General features: G+C 46.6%; 1 protein-coding gene across 3 annotated transcripts in view; it reads right to left on the reverse strand.

Annotated features, from left to right (window-relative positions):
* Positions 1-2,815: 2,815 nt before the first annotated feature.
* The window catches only part of LOC127679156 (solute carrier family 2, facilitated glucose transporter member 3), a 68,871-nt gene continuing 53,865 nt past the window's right edge, over positions 2,816-17,821 (reverse strand). The window contains exons 1-10 of one of the 3 annotated variants that reach the window (XM_052174785.1): positions 16,686-16,886; positions 14,735-14,827; positions 14,178-14,338; positions 11,299-11,539; positions 10,844-11,006; positions 9,860-10,047; positions 7,964-8,068; positions 7,576-7,677; positions 6,727-6,930; positions 2,816-5,051 (exon numbers count right to left, since the gene is read on the reverse strand). In XM_052174785.1, the coding sequence (XP_052030745.1) occupies positions 4,842-5,051; positions 6,727-6,930; positions 7,576-7,677; positions 7,964-8,068; positions 9,860-10,047; positions 10,844-11,006; positions 11,299-11,539; positions 14,178-14,338; positions 14,735-14,827; positions 16,686-16,700 (1,482 nt within the window). In that variant the 5' untranslated portion in view covers positions 16,701-16,886 and the 3' untranslated portion in view covers positions 2,816-4,841. Of the gene's footprint in view, positions 5,052-6,726; positions 6,931-7,575; positions 7,678-7,963; positions 8,069-9,859; positions 10,048-10,843; positions 11,007-11,298; positions 11,540-14,177; positions 14,339-14,734; positions 14,828-15,757; positions 16,549-16,685; positions 16,887-17,821 lie in introns of those variants that run through there. The other 2 variants (XM_052174786.1, XM_052174784.1) reach the window with 2 other exon arrangements.

Raw genomic sequence — 17,821 nt, forward strand, 5'->3', positions numbered from 1 at the left:
GGAGAACTGCCCGAGGCCCTGACACTCAAACATTGTCCTACATTGCATGTTGTGATGGTTATTCCTGGTGGTCAACTTGGTTACCTCTGGAATGAACCACAATCTAGAAATGGAGGGCACATTACTTTTTACAGATCTTTTTTTTTAAAGTTATTTTATGTATATGAATGCCATGCATGTACGCCTATGCATCAGAAGAGTGCACCAGATCCCATTACAGATGGCTGTGAGCCACCATGTGGTTTCTGGGAACTGAACTCAGGACCTCTGGAAAAGCAACCCGTGCTCTTAACAAGACATCTCTCTGGCCCTGTAAAAGTAGAGAAATTGTTCTGCTCTCTTTTTGTTAGGGTCCAGGAGTCACCCCACAAGCCCCAAGCTCAGTTAGACAGGGATGGCTTATTGAATGCACACCCCGAGACTGATCAGTGACACATCTCAGATGTGGGAGCTGGAGGCTGCAACCGTGGACATGGTCCAGAGTCGGTTTATAGAGGGAAGAAGCCATAATGAGCTCGTGAGCAGACACAGAGGAGGCTGCAGAGTGGCTGGTGGAATTCCAGGTTCCTTCAGTAGTTTAGACATAACAGTTCAACCTCGACCTCTATCTTGTTCGGCCCTGAGCGAAGGCTATGGCTGGGAAATTTCCAAGAACAATCCTCAAAACACAACAAACCTTTTAGCATAGCAGGATATATAGTCAACTCGACCTCACTCTGAGCCAAACTGTTTTTCTTTCTGTACTGATAGCTACCAAGCTTCATTTCTGTGAAAGCAATATGGTGTGCCTGGCAGGCCTAAAGCCAAATGGCTATGGTTATGCCAGGGAGGTAGGGCAGGGATGCTGCCTTCATCTATGGTTTGTTTTGTTTAAACTTTTTCATTTGTTCTGTTGAGACAAGCTGTCCCCAGGTAACCTTCCTTGGTGGTCTTGGAACTCAGTAGAATAGGTTGCCCTCGAACTCAGAGATCTGCCTGCCCTCTTCAACCCAAGTGCTTGGATTGATGGGCTTGTACCACTATGCCCAGCTTTTAAAACATTTTTAATGATTTATTTATTCCTATTTTGTGTGTCTTGGTGTTTTGCCTGCACATATGTCTGTATGAGGGTGTCAGTTCCCCTGGAATTGGGGTTACAGTTGTGAGCTATCATGTGGGTGCTGAGAATTGAAACTTAGGTCTCTAAAAGAGCAGCCAATGGTCTTAACATCTGAGACATTTCATAAGCCCCTCCATAGTTTTTTTCAAAATAAAGTTTCTCTTTTACAGCTCTGGTTGTTATAGAATTCACTCTGTGGACCAAGCTGGCCTTGAACTTGCAAAGATCCACCTGCCCTCTGCCTCCTGAGTGAGTGCTGTGATGAAAGGCATGTGCCACCACTGCCCAGCCTACATCCTCCTCTTGAGGCAGGAAGTTACAAAATCAATCTGGGCCACACCTTCTGCTGGAAACCTATGTAAGGACAGGGAGGAAGGCCAGGTGGTGGTGGTGCACGCCTTTAATCCCAGCACTTGGGAGGCAGAGGCAGGCGGATTTCTGAGTTCGAGGCCAGCCTGGACTACAGAGTGAGTTCTAGGACAGCCAGGACTACACAGAGAAAGAAACCCTGTCTCAAAAACACACACACACACTCACACACAAGACAGGAGCTTTTGCTTATTGCATGCTTGTCCTTGCCTTGCCAGGACACACATCCGTTCCTTTACTGGCATTACAACCTAAATTTTAGGGAGTTCAGCATATACAGAAGATCTGCAGAGACATCCAGCCTCGTTTAGTCTATTAGCAACTACTGGAGTTTTGGACTTTCTGTTCAGTCAGCCATTTTGGATTAGCTGGCTTGCAACCTTTAAGTCGTTCTAATAAATCTGCTTTCTATTTATAGTGATGCATTCTATTGGTTCTGTTTCAATTCTCATATATGTAGTAGGTTCAAATAAGGATGGTAGGACAAAGAATACTATTCATTAATTTGTTTGATTTATTTTGAGACAGGGTTTCTCTGAGTAGCCCTGGCTGTCTTGGAACGCTCTGTAGACCAGGCTGGAGACTGGACTCAGATTCAGAGATCTGCTTGCTGCTGGGATTAAAGCCATGTGCCAGCTCCCAGCTGCAACTAAGCTTTTCCGATAGGCAGGGAGGGACCCATCATCCTCTCACCCACATAACCACAAGGTAAGGAAAGTTCTGGAATCAGGAAGTCTTTATTTGTATAGCTGAAAGCCAAGTGTGGGGGTACACTCCTTTAATTCCAGCACTGAAAAAGACAAGAGGCAGGACTGCCAGGTTCCAGGCGGCCATCTTGGTCTACGTAATGAACTTAGACCACTATGACCCCACCAAAAACTACTTACTCCGAGGGGCTCCAAGCCAGGGGGAGACCCAGTCAGTATTTGTAGCTCACAGTTAGCACTAACAGATGAGGGTGTGTAGTGGAAACACATGCATCAGGTGGTTTTTACAGGAACAAGGGCTGGAAACAAAGGCAAACCAATCCAAAGGCAGCAGCTCTGCACTGGAAGGGACCTTACACTGGGAGTAGAGTGGCCAGAGCATTTCTAGGAGAGTGGTGGTCACAGCATCTGTGTACTTATGGTCCTGTCTCTGACCCAGGAGTGCTTTGGGTTACAAGTATGCTCTACAACCTGGTTTGTGCGGTGCTGAGGGTGTGTGTGTGTGTGTGAGGGGGGGGTGTTGAACCCATGGCTCTGCGCCCAAAGGACACTCTACCAACTGAGCTATGTTTTTTTTTCTTTTGTTAAAGTCCAATGAGAAAGAACAAGAGGGGGGAAAATAAGCTAGTGACATGACACATACATTCAGAAGTTTTATTTCAAAACACAAACTACAGTAACATTAATAGAAAGTATATATGAAGATATTCACAAGATGGCCATTGGCAAATGTAAAAACTCCACCCAGCATCACTGCCAACTCACAGAGGAGCTGAAGAAGATTAAGTTAGGAGTCCCCTTTCCCAGCAAAGCCCCTTTCCATACAATGTGAGTTTTTAAATCTAAACTCTCAATGGCCACAGGAAGTGGTGAGTGAGATACCGCTCTATGCAAGGGTTTGCCTAAAGGGTCTGAAACGTGTAAGCACCAAGGAAGACAGTGGGATCCAGTGACCTATGGAAAACGGGTGAGGGCCGTCAGGGTTGTCTCCATCTATGGAAGTGGAGGAAGGGATGGTTGGGAAGGGTCTGTGACCTATGGCAGGAGGAGATCTTGCCTATGCTCTCAATATACCAACATGCCATGTTTCTTCAGGAGACACAGCCCTGACCTCACACCTTTCCCTTGTGCTTCCTAGCTGGAGTGAGGTCGAGCCTTCCATCCTCAGACCTCAAGGAAGCACCCATCTCCGACAGGGACAGGGAACCCCAATGAGTGGCATCTAATCCTGGGAGAAAACTTCATCCAGCAGAGGCAGTGCTGCTTCTGTACACAGGGTTGAGTTGTAACAGTTGATCAAAAAAAAAGAAAGCTACAGGAGCCAGGGAGCCGGGGACTTCACACCCAGAGCAAAGTGACAGCGCACAGACATTCATGTCCTCATGCGTGGACCACGCTGCACCTTCACTCCCATTGTCTTTAATGTGTGCAACAGAGTCAAGGCCCCCTGGGCAATGTAGCACAACAGCACAGGAATGTGGAGACAAGGGCAGCCCTTGTTTCCTGTAACAGACATAGGCTAGCATGCCGCCACGACTCCAAAGCAACAATGTACTCCGGTAATTAATAGTCATTCGGCAAAAAATCCTCTCCCAGACCTGAGGTAACAAAATCCAAGTTAGCTATGAATCCCTTTAAACCAAAATAAAACAAACCCAACATGTAAAATCTCTTAAAAAAAAAAAAAAAAAAACAAGTTGAAAAAAAAAAAGGCCTCTCAAGAACTACTGTCTTTGTGTCTCTCAACTGTCTGGCTCGCTCAACGGTTTGGAAATGGGAGTGACCTGCGAGCTCACAGGACAGAGAGGGTGTCTGGTCCAGGGAAAGGAGAGGCTTACAGTGAGCCCTCCCTTTTCTGGACTCCGTGTAACATAAAATCCATCAATACCACTACAAAGCCCACTTTAGTAACAAGTCTAGATTTTAGTAACACTACATGAAAAACTATAATCTTAAAAGAAAAGGCCCACAGAAAGCCATGAGCCTTGTAGTACAGGCACTCGCTCTTCTGAGAAATAACAAGGAGGTGACTCACAAGCCACTAGTAACATTCACCCTCCCTGCTGTACCCTCTCTCTCTCTCTCTCCAGCACCAAACTTTCTTTCCTCCAGAACCTCTCTTTAAACACCTCCCTCCAACCTCAATTTTGTTACTGTCTCATTATTTGGTAAAATTACACTTAAAAAAATAAATATTTATGCAATTCAACCTGAAGATAAAATAAATAAAACTCAAGTTACTTTGCTGTGCAGAGCTGTATCAAGCGAGGAGGGCTCTCTTGTTCAATCCCCAGGGCCCTCCTCACTGGGTAAGAAGATCTGTTTCCTGGCAAGCTAAGGTGTGTGTGGGGTGCTGCACCCCACTCCTGCTCCCTAGTGAGTGGGTTTTAGGACCTAAGAGGACCTAAGAGCAGCCTCTTCCCTCCCGATATAAACGTAGGCTTACTTGGTCTTTCCTGATTACAAGAGAAGCATCCCCCAAATCAAACACTGAAAAGCCATTGGTGATCCGACCGACCCCAGCACTGGGTGCAGCTGAGTTTTCATGGAGTGTGTGGGTGAGAATAGCAGCGCTCAGAAGCAGTCCTGGTTCATCCTAATGAGGTCTCCCCGCTTCTGGGGAGGTTGCTTTCCTCAGCGGAGGGAGGTGAAGGGGGAGGTCCGGCTCAGGCGTCGCCAGGGGTCTCCTTGACAGGTTGCATGCTGTTTAGCTCCACACCAGCGGAGCTTTTCCCAGACTGCGCCTGCCCCTCGAAGGCCCGGGCAATTTCCTCGAAAGTCCTGCCTTTGGTCTCCGGGACTTTGAAGAAGGTGAAGATTAGGAAGAAAACGAGGAAGGCAGCAAAGATGATAAAAACATAGGCTCCCAAGTAGGCCTAGGAGACAGGAAAAAGACGACTGCTCGTTAGTGGTTGACTATTTTACACAAATGTACCAATTTAAGTGTTCATAGATGTGAGGGGAGCCTTTCTTTTTTTTTTTTGTTTTAAAGATTTATTATTATAAATAAGGACGCTGTAGCTGTCTTTAGAGACACCAGAATAGCGCATCAGATCTCATCACAGATGGTTGTGAGCCACCATGTGGTTGCTGGGATTTGAACTCAGGACCTTCGGAAGAGCAGCAGTTCGTTCTCTTAACCGCTGAGCCATCTTCTCTCCAGCCTGTCATTCTTTTATCAACTCACCAAAATTAGCTGCTTCCAAACACTTCCTGCCTTTCTGTTTGGTTTTTGAGACAGGCCTCACTTTTTAGCTCTGGCTGTGCAGGAGCTCACCTGGAGACTATACTGCCCTTGAACTCAAGAAATCCATCTGCCTCTGCTTCCCTGAGTGCTGGGATTAAAGGCAAATGCTGGGGCTGGAGAGAGGCCTCAGTGGTCAAGACAGCCCGCCGGCTTCATCCTCCAGAGGACCCAGGCAGGCTCTGTTACTCCCTGCATCCTTAAGGCAGCTCATTTATTTTATTATTTTTTTTTAAAGATTTATTTATTATATGTAAGAACACTGTAGCTGTCCTCAGACACCCCAGAAGAGGGCATCGGATCTCATTACGGATGGCTGTGAGCCACCATGTGGTTGCTGGGAATTGAACTCAGGACCTTCAGTAGAGCAGTCAGTGTTCTTAACCGCTGAGCCATCTCTCCAGGCCCCAGGCAGCTCATTTATAATGGCCTGTAACCCAGCCACACAAAGTGGTACACAGACACACAAAATACAGAATAATCATTAAAAATACAAAAAAAAAAAAAAAAAACAAAAAAACAAAAAACATGTCACCACTTCTGGTCCTTGCCGGGACTTTTGATATTAAGATATCTGATCCGCAATGTTTAAAATACAGATGTGTAGGAAGATTCATGGGAATAGGAAATGGTTTATATAACTGATCAGGTCCAGGTCATTTTCTAACAGGAAATCCTGAGGACTACTTAGCATTGAGGAGCACTAAGGAGCACTCCGTTCTCAGTGCTGACTGAAACGATGACTTCAATATTGGTCTGAGAAATTTGGGTACTTGGTACCATCTTTCTGATCTTACACCGTCTCGGGTTCTTAAAGTTTCCAGTTTTTCCTCTTAATTTTTTGTTTGTTTTGATACAGAGTCTCAATTGTAGACCAGGCTGGCCAATCCTCTTGCCACAGCTTCCCTAGTGCTGGGACTGCAGCACGAGCCCCATGGGTCATCCCTCCTCTCTCCAGTTTTCTTTTCTTTTTTTTTTTTTTTTTTTTTGTTGTTTTTTTTGGATTTGGTTTTTTTCAAGACTGGGTTTCTCTGTATAGCCCTGGCTGTCCTGGAACTCACTCTGTAGACCAGGCTGGCCTCGAACTCAGAAATCTGCCTGCCTCTGCCTCCCAGAAAGCTGGGATTATAGGCGTGCGCCACCACCGCCCGGCTCTGTTTTCTTAAGAATGAAGCAGCAAGGCTGATTTATGGTGCTCAACACAATAATTTCCCTTGGAGCATGCCCACTACTAAGGTGAATCTTAAGTGTGTTGGATTAAGTCGGCTGGTTTGTGAGAGACCCTGTTTAGTTTTAAATTCACTTACTGCAGCTGAGGGGAAGAACATTCCAACCAAGAAGTTGGAGGCCCAGTTGCAACAGCAAGCCACTGCAACGGCGGTTGGGCGGGGGCCCTGGCTGAAGAGTTCAGCCACAATAAACCAGGGAATGGGGCCAGGTCCAATCTCAAAGAAGGCTACGTAGACCAAGATAGACACAATACAGACAAAACTCATGGCTTCATATTCATCCTGCAAGAGAAAGGAGGAAAGCGAAGTCCGTTTAAATGCAGCCCAACGTAGCAAACACCCCCCCTCCCCCCCTCCCCCCCCCCGTTGGTGTCTGAAGCAGTCACTCGGCCTGTGAATAAAAAGTAAAAAGCCTGGGTGCTTCTGAATCCAAGCTGTAGGACCTCACCCTTCTCACTCTGTACCAAGACCATGCCAACAGCTGTAAAAATGGAACTACCTCAAAGTGATTTATTTCTGTTATTGCCAATGTCTGGCCTTCCAGATGACTGTGAGGAATTGAATTAGATAGGGCTTGTGAAATGCCTCAGCAGATAAAGGCCCTTGTCGTCAAGCCAGGACACTGCTCAGGTGCCCCAGTAGGTACAAAGCAGCTGGAAGATTAGGAATTCAAGGCCATCCTAGGCTACTTAAGTCCTTACCTTAGAACTGAATTCAATGATGCAATCTTACAATCAAAATTACATGTGTTGCAATGGTACCCATTTATCTATCTCTAAAGGTATACCTTCAATAAAACTTTTGGAAATCTCAACTTTGGCTTTACTGAGGACCTTGATGGTCAATAGCCTAGCCCCTGCCATGGAGAGTAAACTATAACCACCAACCACCAACCCCCATCCGTTCCTCCACTCAAAGAGCACTCACCTTTAGTAACAAGGAAATCGTCATGAAAATGCAACAGACGCCCATGCCTCCTAGGCCGACCATGTGCAGGGTCCTCCTGCCTGCCCTCTCCACCAGGAACAGCTAGAAGGCAAGACATCTTTGATTCCGCGAACACGTAGCTACTGCCTTACCCCAAGCACACCCAGTCTGTTCACACCTGCCCTTTCCCACCCCTTCTATAATTTGCTGGGTGAGTGAAGATTACTTACACTCATCAACCAATATTATTTCTCCCAGGGGAAAGCAATAAAATGGCTTTAGCTAGATGTGAGAGGTTGAAAGATAGACAGTCTATGTGTGAACACTTTAAGGAAGAATTCTTGTTTCTTCTCTCCTTCCCATCCCCCATCCAAACTACCCAACTTACAGAAACTACAGTGAAGATAGTATTAACCACACCCGCTCCAATCGTGGCATAGATCGGCTCCTGGACACCCGCGTCGGTGAAGATTCCTGTAGAGTAATAGAATACCTAGAAGGAAACAGAAGAGCATCAGCAAGTGCACCCCAGGAACGAACCCTGGCGTCCTTGGCGAGCACATGACCTCTGCACTCTCCACCTCCCATTGTTCAGCTGGTTTCTTCTAAGGCTCAGCCCCACTCTTTAGTAAACTTTCTTCTTTCAGGGAGATGGGGTGGGGTAGGTAGGAGTAGGGATATGACAAGTGTTCCTTTGTAGCCTCTGGTATCACCACACCTAGCCAGCTCCGTCACTTCCTCATGTCTGCTTTGGTAGTTAGACATATAAGTCTTAGTCTTTCTCTCTTTCTGTTTCACTACCTAGCCCAAGATGTCCTTTAGCTCCTAATCCTCCTGTTTTACCATCCCTAGTTAAGATTACAGATGTGTATCACCACTGGCACCTTTGCCTTTAGGTCCTTTTTAAAATCATTAAGCATGGCATGGTGGCACCACCTTTAATCCCAACACCCAGGAGGCAGAGGCTAAAGAATCTGAGTTCAAGCCAGACTGGCCTATAGAGTGAGCCCCATCTCTAACATCAGCACAAAAGAGAAAGGGAAAAATCATCACACACTGACAAACCCAGAGGCTCAGTAACAAAGCACTAGTGGCGTGGGCCTGGCCTTAACCATTAACCCTATAAGACAAGAAGCAAAACGAGGGAAACATCACTTCTCACAACTGAAGTAATTTCTAAGGATACTGGACACTGGATTTCCCGTTTTGTTGTTGTTGCTTTTGAGACAAGGCCTTTCTCTCTATGTGGTATCTGTTTTCCTAGAGTTCACTCTGTAGACCTTCCCCCCACCCCCAACCCCCATGCTGGCATTAAAGGTGTGAGTCACCATATCCAGCTGGTTTTACCTTTTAAAAAATAAGTCCAGGCCACTTTCACAAGAGACTCAGGAAAATACCACCTTACAACTTTGGGGTAGAGTCTATGCAGGCCAAACTCTGCTCATCGAGTAAAGTGGGAGTCAGTCCAGTTATGAATTCAGCGAGATGGGACAGAGGCAGCTTGCGCTATGTGTTTGCAGTGTATTGGGTCCTATTTTGCAGGACCGGGACTAGGCAGCCAGGAGCTGTTTGGTGCGCACTCCCGAGGCTACGTGCAACCTTGACTTCACGCCCATCCCAGGCTCTGCAGTACCTAGGCTGTGCCCAGTATTATGCCTTTTAGTATATGACTATATTACCATTTTCAAATAAGGAAATCTGAGTGGGGTCTGTCAAAATTCCTTGGGAGAGTGCAGGTAAGGAGGAGTCCTGCAGGAAGCTTTCCAAACTAACAGATTCAGGTCCAGGTCCTCCCAGCCCCCATTTGCCTTGGAGAAGTTCCCCGCAACTCAACATGTATTTGAGAGTGATCTTGAATTCATCTTCCTGTTCCTACCTCCAGAGTGCTGGGATTGCAGCCATGGGCCAGGCCTCACCACACCAGATTTACATGCCGCTGACAACAATCAAACCAAAGGGCTTCATGCACTCGAGGAAAGTGCCCCTGACAACTTATCTACATCATTTTTTTTAGCCCTGGCTGGCCTCAAATCTGCAGTTATAGACATGGACAGATATACTTCTGGCGTTTTCTATTGCCATAGGGTTCTTACTACTGCCGTTGCTACTACTGTACTACTACCCCTGCCGCTGACCTCACCTTCCTGGGCACTAATCAATGACCCTCCCGTGCCAGCTTCTGGAGTAACTACATTCCACAGACACATGCCAACCTGCCAAGAGTGAGTGATTGCAGGAAAATATTGCCGGGCACCTCTGGGCCGGGCCCACGGCGGCTACTCACAGCGTTGATCCCAGAGAACTGCTGAGACAGCTGAAGGACCACGGATATGATGAGGGGTTGTAAGTAGTTGGGTGACTTGAAGAGCTCCAGCACTGTGACCGGCTTCTCCTGTGACATCTTGACACTCTCATCCTTCATCTCCTGGATCTCCTGGATCACATCCTGGGTGCCCCACAACCGCTGGAGGACTGGGGAAAAGAGGCAGAATGCATCAAGACACTGTGTGTGTCCCCAGCCCCTGATACCAAGCTGTTTCCTGCCGGTCAGCAGGCAACCAGAGCATCCATCTTTGCTTGTCTTCCTGCTTCCTTCTCAGGTTCTGACTCAGACATCAGTGTCAGGACATGGTCAGAAGAATGACCATGGTCAACAACGCCTTGGCGAACAGAGAGGCTTGGGGGCGGTGGGGAGGGCCTTTTACCTCAAGTGATTTTGTTCCCTGGATTGTTCTTAGATGTGATTTTTGTGCCTCCTGTGACAAGTATTTACACTCACTTTATAAGGCATGTTCATTCTTGTTGGAAGTCAGAACACAGCTCTGGTCAGTGTGTCCTGAATCTGGACTTGGTCTCCTGCCTCGCTTCCATGCTTTCCCAGATATAATCTACAGTTCGTGCCAGTGAATTGTGTTTAAATTGGTCTGTCCTGAGAAAGACCTGGGAAAGGGCTGCGCTGTTAATATTTAGTAATCCTGGCGTTTATTTACATGTCTGTCTGAACTCAGACAACCTTCTTTGTCACGTCTGTATGTAAGTACACTGAAACTGAAGTAAGGTTGTCCACAGCATTAGATTATAGTTCACACATTCTTTCCCCGGGCTCCCAGACACAGATCTGCCCAGGTCAGCACAGGTCCACAATCAGAAAACTCTTCATGCCCACGGAGATCCAGGAAAGGGAGGTGACAAGAAACACATCCAACACTGTTACCCTTAACCTCTCACCCCAAACCAAGCTCTGAGTCAACACACACACAGCACTTACTCTCCGTAGCTTGCTCTTCCTCCTTCCTGTTAATGAGCAAGAATCTCGGACTCTCGGGGCAAAATAGCAGGGCCGTGCTTTGAAGGATAGCGGGGATGATGGTTAAGCCCAGGAGCCCAGGCCACAGGTCTTCAGAGCCCAGGATAAAGTCCAAACCAAAGATCTTGAATCCAGACAAAGAGAATGTTTAACCCTTCTATGCCATAAATACACTATTTAAAAAAAAAATCACTTATCCTTTTACCATAAATAGGAAAGAGAAAACATTGTTTCTATTCCTTTTTGGGCCCTGCCTGCATCATTAGGTACTGTATGAACTACGGTAATATCTGAAACGTATACATATAGACATACAATTCACCACATGTCAGATCTAGATAGAGTGTTTCATGGCTATCAGTTGTCTCACGGAGCACAGAGCTAGCACCCATTAAATATGTAAAACTGTAGGGTACCTGAGCCACCAGAATCCCAATAACGATGCCCAGCTGGTTTAGCGTGCCAAATGCACCCCGAAGGGCAGTGGGAGACACCTCTCCAATGTACATAGGCACAAAGCCCGTGCACAGTCCACAGAAGATGCCAATAATTAGGCGGCCCAGGATCAGCATTTCAACAGACTCTGCTATCTTGGCAAATCCCATAAGGCAGCCCGCGATGACGGCCAGCAAGTTGACTATAAGCATAGAGTTGCGTCTGCAAGAAGATGAAACACAAACTGGTTAGTACCTCGAGAGATTCCCTGTCTATCTTTCCTCATCCTTCTGCTCTTCTGAAGCCTCTGTAAATTTAAGTCTCTTTCCTTTTTGTTGCTGTGGGCTTGTGAATTTGAGGGAAGCTCCTCCTCAGGGCTTTTTTGTTCTGTACTGTGTGTGTGTGTGTGTGTGTGTGTCCAGGTGCCAGTATACCACAGAGCAAATGTGGAGCTCAGAGGACAACTTTATGGCTGGCTGGAGTTGGTTCTCTCTTTCCAACTTCATGTGGATTCCAAGGACTTACGTCAGGTCACCCAGCTTCCTGACACATGCCTCTGGGTACTGAGCCACCAAACTGGCATTTCATCATAAAACTTACACTGCAAAGATGGTAGGATATTTAGGACAATTTTTTTTTCTATTTCCTGAATACCCAAAAGGTAGGCAACATCAGCTCTGTGTCAAGTACTTAAGGGCTAATTAGTACTAATTAGTACTGAAGCTGGTGTGACTAATGCTTTCTAAGCTAGCTGGCAGCAAAGCCACTGACACACAGCTAAGAAACAGAAAGGACGAGCCCTGAGAATATTCAGTGGCTGAGGAGGGCCTCGGGATTCTGGCGGTTAAAGAAAAGGTCCCACTATGCAGCCCAGGTTAGCCCAAAACTCAGATCCACCTACTTGGCCTCCTTATCACCACGCCCAGCGGACCTGTGAGATTCTTTACTCAAATAGACCGACAAATTGTAAAGGGAGCTGGGAAAAATGTTGAAACATGGTGCCCGTCCCCAGAGGCCCATTTAATTGTCTTATAGTAGATGCATAACTGGGATTCCTAAAAGTCCCTGTAGAGAATCCTAAGTGTACAGCCAAGGTGCACAAATACCATTAAGAAAAAAAAATAATTTAAAAATCTTGAGTTAAAAAAACAAACAGGGCTGAAAAGATGACTCAGCAGTTAAGAGCACTGACTGTTCTTCTGAAGGTCCTGAGTTCAAATCCCAGCAACCACATGGTGGCTCGTAACCATCTGTAATGAAATCTGATCCCTCTTCTGGTGTGTCTGAAGACAGCTACAGTGTACTTACATTAAATAAATAAATAAATAAATAAATCTTTAAAATAAACAAACAAACAACCCAAATCAACAATAAGAGCTTGGGAGGCAGTGGCAGATTGATCTAAGTTCAAGGACAGCCTGGTTTAAGGACAGCCATTGCTACACAGAAAAACATTGTCACAAAAACAAAACAAACCCCCCCCAAAACAAAACAAACAAATGAAAAGGAAGAAACAACAAACAAACAAAACCCAAACCCCTCCTCCTCTACTGTTTTCCTTGATGAGGTCCTTTGTCTAGAGGGAAAGGTCACAGTGAGTCTGAGTCAGGAGACATCATTAAAAAAACAAAATAGTTACACCAGAGAAACCCTGTCTCGAGAAAAAAAAATAGTAGGCTGGAGAGATGGTTCAGGGATTAAGAGCACTGACTGCTCTTCCAGAGGTCCTGTAATGGGATCTGATGCCCTCTTCTGGTGTGTCTGAAGATAGCTACAGTGTACTCATAAAGTAAATAAATTAAAAAAACATAATTAAAAAGCAAACCAAATAACAGATAAACATTATCCAACAATAGGTTTGCTTTACTAATTATCATGATTTCAATTTACATATCTAGAATATATAAATTTTAACTTAAAGATAACTTTTGTGTATGCACGTGGCAAGATGTATGTACCACACACAGAGAGTGTGTGCTATACTGTTTGTGGAGGTCAGAGTTCAACTCATGGAAGCATGATGTATGGATTATAGGCTGGTCCCAACCCATAATTCCCATGCCTGAATCTCTAAGGTGCTAGGACTGTGTGCTTGTGCTGCCATACCCAGCTGAGTATCTTATGTGATTTTGATTCCATTACCAGTCATTTCTGAAAGTATATGATCCTTAAGACATTAATTCAATCAATTTCTCTTTTGGGAGGGAAATCAAGTTATTTACTCATCATTCACATTTTCCATATGGTCAAGGATTACAAAAAGTATTTATTTTATAAAATAATGAAAAGACTTTAGAAAAATCTCCAAAAATATTCAGAAATGAAAATAACTTCTAACTGGGTGGTGGTGGTGCACGCCTGTAATCCCAGCACTCTGGGAGTGCAGAGGCAGGCGGATTTCTGAGTTCGAGGCCATCCTGGTCTACAGAGTCAGTTCCAGGACAGCCAGGGCTACACAGAGAAACCCTGTCTCAAAAAAACCAAATCCAAAAAACCAAAAAGAAAACTTCTGTCTCAGTGTCATGACACTCAGGAAGCAAGAGGCAGGCGGCTGGACCTCTGAGTTTGATAGAGGCCAGCCCGGTCTACACAGTGACTGCCTCAGAGCGGGAAAAGCAACCTTTGACCTTAAAGAACTCCATAGCTGATTCCGCTCTAGCAAAATTAAACTAACCTAGGAACTACAACGGGAACTTCAGAGACCAAGGTCTCACACGGCAGATCTCTAGGCCAGGTGGACTAACTTTCCCCAAGTATAAATCAGCACGTTCTCACACAGCATTCTCCCTGACCCGATGTGTTCTGCCGTCCTCCGTGTAACCAGTACAGGCAGATTCCCTGCCCAGTGTCTGATCGGTACCTGCCAAAGCGGTTGACAAAGAGTCCAACAGAAAGAGAGCCAATCATGCCACCAACAGAGAAAATGGCCACACACAGGGACCAGAGGGTGGTCAGCAGCCCCTCGCTCGGGAGGTCTTCTAACCGCTCTTCCAAAGTGTAGTTAAGGAAGTCCTTCAGGATCTGCATGGGAAAATGCACAGCGTGAGGACACACCATTACATCTGGATGAGAAGGGCGGCTTCCTCAGAGGACAAGGAGGGAAGAAAGGCACATGCTTTGAAAAGGGCATCACCCTCAACATCCAGTAGGTGGCAGTACAGACGATCAAAGGGGGCACCCCACCCAGTCACGACTTCTTCCCACATTCTAAGTAACCCCTAAGGAATAATATAGGAAATGGACCACAACTCGGTGAGAGGGCAGCGCTTGGCGAGCAGAGAGCCTGCCTTGGCTTCTTCAACAGTAGACTGGGCCCTCCCTCCCCGCCTTAGCCCGGCATCTTAAATTCGCAGTCCCACTTCAGAATGAGTTTGTTATTCCTTCTCATTTAGGTTCCTCCCCCCACACGACACTCACTGTCTCAGGTGCATTGATGACTCCGGTGTTGTAGCCAAACTGGAAAGAGCCGATTGTGGCAACAGTCACGGCAAACACCAGAGCTGGTGTCACCTGGAGAGAAGACAAGGTGAAATGCTTAAAAACTTTGACTAATGACGTGACATTCTTCCCCTGGAGTGATGCCTGGCTGGAGTCCATCTAAGGCATCTCTCCTGCTTTTGCTTAGAAGGCCAGGACTTCAGGCACATTTGGAGAAAAGGACCTAAAAAGATATTTGAGTCAGTTCTCTTGGCGTGGTCTTCACAGCTAGTAGTACCAGGCCAGCCAGGCAACATAGTGAGACCCTGTCTCAAAAAACAACCAACCAAACAAACAAACACAAAAAACAAAAAACATTTCATCAGCCAGACAAGGGTAGTGAACAACTGTAATCCCAGCACTCATGAGACCAACACCACAGGATCTTGAATTCAACGTCTGCCTGAACTAAATTTCTCAAAAAGAAAAGGCAACCAAAAAAAACTTCACAGTTACCTGACTGCACTAGGGAACCGTGAAGGCAGAGTTGTGGTGGCTCATGCCCGCAATACCAGGCTGAGGCAGGAGGATAGCCGTGAATTCAAGGCCAGCCTGCGGCTACAGTGAGACCTTGTCTCAAAACATAAAACCTAACAGATCCAAACCCCCCAAAGCATGGAGGGCAGAGCCAGACTCCATGTGTTAAACCACATTTTACGGACTCTGGAGGCCAGAGGAGGAGCAGTCACACCAGCATGGTGGGCAACTGGGATCTTAATCCCCCAAGCACCAGGACTAACCCCACGAATTCCTCCTTTTTCTCCTCTCCCCCCACCCACTGCTACTTTCCTTCCCCTCTTTATGGTTTTCTTTGAGACAAGGCTCTACACTCTGTATCCCGAGTTAACCACAAATTCAACTCCTTAATCCTCCTGCCTCAGCCTCTCAAGTGTAGGATCATAGGTGTGAGTTGCTATGCCCATATTTTTTTATTTTTCTTTATGTCTAGACTATCCAACCTACCAGCAATATCATGGGCCCTCTTGAAACTCTTCTCTTCCACGCAGCTGGGCAGAGCGTCAGCTCATTTTGAACACAATATTAGGAGCCATTTGTAAGCAGAGAGGCATCGTGCCGACATCTCACCTTGCTGGAAAATCACTCAAGTGGGCAGGGGCAACTCAAAACTGGAGTCTTTGGCCTGCCACAACCTCTTCACCTGTCCTCAAGTTCCTTTTAAGGTCACTCGCGGTGGAAGGCTGGGAGCGTCTGCCAGTGAGCTGACCTTCCCGGCAGCCTCTCGGTGGTAGCTGCTGTCCCTTCCAGGCATTCTCCCTTTCCTTGTCGTAAAGCCCTCTTTACAAACATCCCCTCTTTTATCCTGACTTTTTTTCAGGGTCTCTTAAATTACTTTATTTTCGAGTTAATCTTCGTGGAAATGCCCTCTCCCTTACAAATAACTGCTTCCTCCGCCCACACTAACACAGACGCATCCTGCACTCACAGCCATAGTAAGGGCATTGCACTTCCCTCTCCACAGTAGCGGGGATCCCAAGGACCAAGGCGGGATGCTCAACAGCAAACCCAAGCCAACCCCAGGTCCTCTCAAGGTCTACCGCGTTCCCAAGCCTTCCGGCTGCTCCGAGAGCCACTCAGCATCCCCGCGGCCAAGTCCTAACCTCTTCGCTCTCACCGCAGCTACCTCCAACACACCCGAGAGGCAAACAGTCCTCGTGACTTTCCTGTGATAGAAAGGTGTCTGGGAGGATCCTCATCAGGTATGAGGTGCCTAGAACCGTAATGCTAGGATCGAATTGCTGGAGTTGATACGGAGGATCGGCCTCCGTCCGGATGGCTCCGTGACTTAGGAGAAACGGGAACATGGCAATCCGCACCAAGACCTGCCTCCGTGAGGACCCCAAACAAGCAAATAAAAACAGGCAGCTCTTACCTTCGTTGTCCCCATGGTCCCAACCTAGTTCTCTAGTTTGAAGGTAGATCTAGAGATATCAGCAAAGATCCTCGGCTGTAAGTTTTCCTCCGGTCTTCAGCAGCGGCTCTCAGAAGGCTTGAAGACCACGAAAAGCACCACAGCCCAAAGCCCAGCCTACCTATTTATAATCTCTGCAAGGGGTGGAGCCTGCAACCCCCCCTCCCCAATCCTTGACCTATAACCCCAGGAATTCAGTGACCTCTTATCTGATTTCCACCCCCAGACCCCCACCCCCAGACCCCACCCCCTGCTTTTTACCACATCCTGTGGTTCTTTTTTTTTCCTCTCAAAGCGCTTCCAAATTCCTTCCCTTTTTTTAAGAGCCGACAACCTTTTTGTTTCACAGAAAAAAAAAAGACTAAAAAACAGTTTGGAGGGCGGGCAAATTTGAAGGCACTCTGGGTGGAATTAGCCGAAAGACAGGAAAGCTAATCTATGTAAGGCAGAGTTGAGTGGAGACTGCTTTCAGTTGAAAGCCATTCAAGGAGCAGGAAGCTGAGAATTTATAATGCGTTTTCATTATAGGCTGGGTGTACCCATCTTTTTTTTTTTTTTAAGATTTATTTATTATTATATGTAAGTACACTGCCGCTGTTTTCAGACACACCAGAAGAGGGCGTCAGATCTCGTTATGGATGGTTGTGAGGCACCATGTGGTTGCTGGGATTTGAACTCAGGACCTTTGGAAGAGCAGTCAGTGCTCCATCCCCGGGTGTACCCATCGTGAAGGAGGATCCGGGTGTGAAGGCAGCCTGACCTCTCTGGAAGGATGGAGGGAAGTACACAGCCCCAATTCCTTACCACACCACACCCCACCCATTGTGCAGTCTGCCACACTCATCTCTGTTTTGAGGTTAACAGCATCTAGAAACACAATAAATATCAAATTCAACTTACAGATATTTGCTGAGTGCATATCTCTCAAGGGCGTGCGCGGGGTGGGGGTGGGGCAGGGATTAAGAGGCAGGGTGGAGGAGTAGGCAGGGACTGGTGGGACACTTGCCATGGCTCTGGGTTAAACCCCCAGAACAATCAGTCTAGGGCAACTGATTCTAAAGAAACGTTTGTTAAAATACTATTAGCTGAGGATTGTG

This window comes from Apodemus sylvaticus, chromosome 2 (assembly GCF_947179515.1).
Source record: "Apodemus sylvaticus chromosome 2, mApoSyl1.1, whole genome shotgun sequence".
Lineage (NCBI taxonomy): Eukaryota > Metazoa > Chordata > Mammalia > Rodentia > Muridae > Apodemus > Apodemus sylvaticus.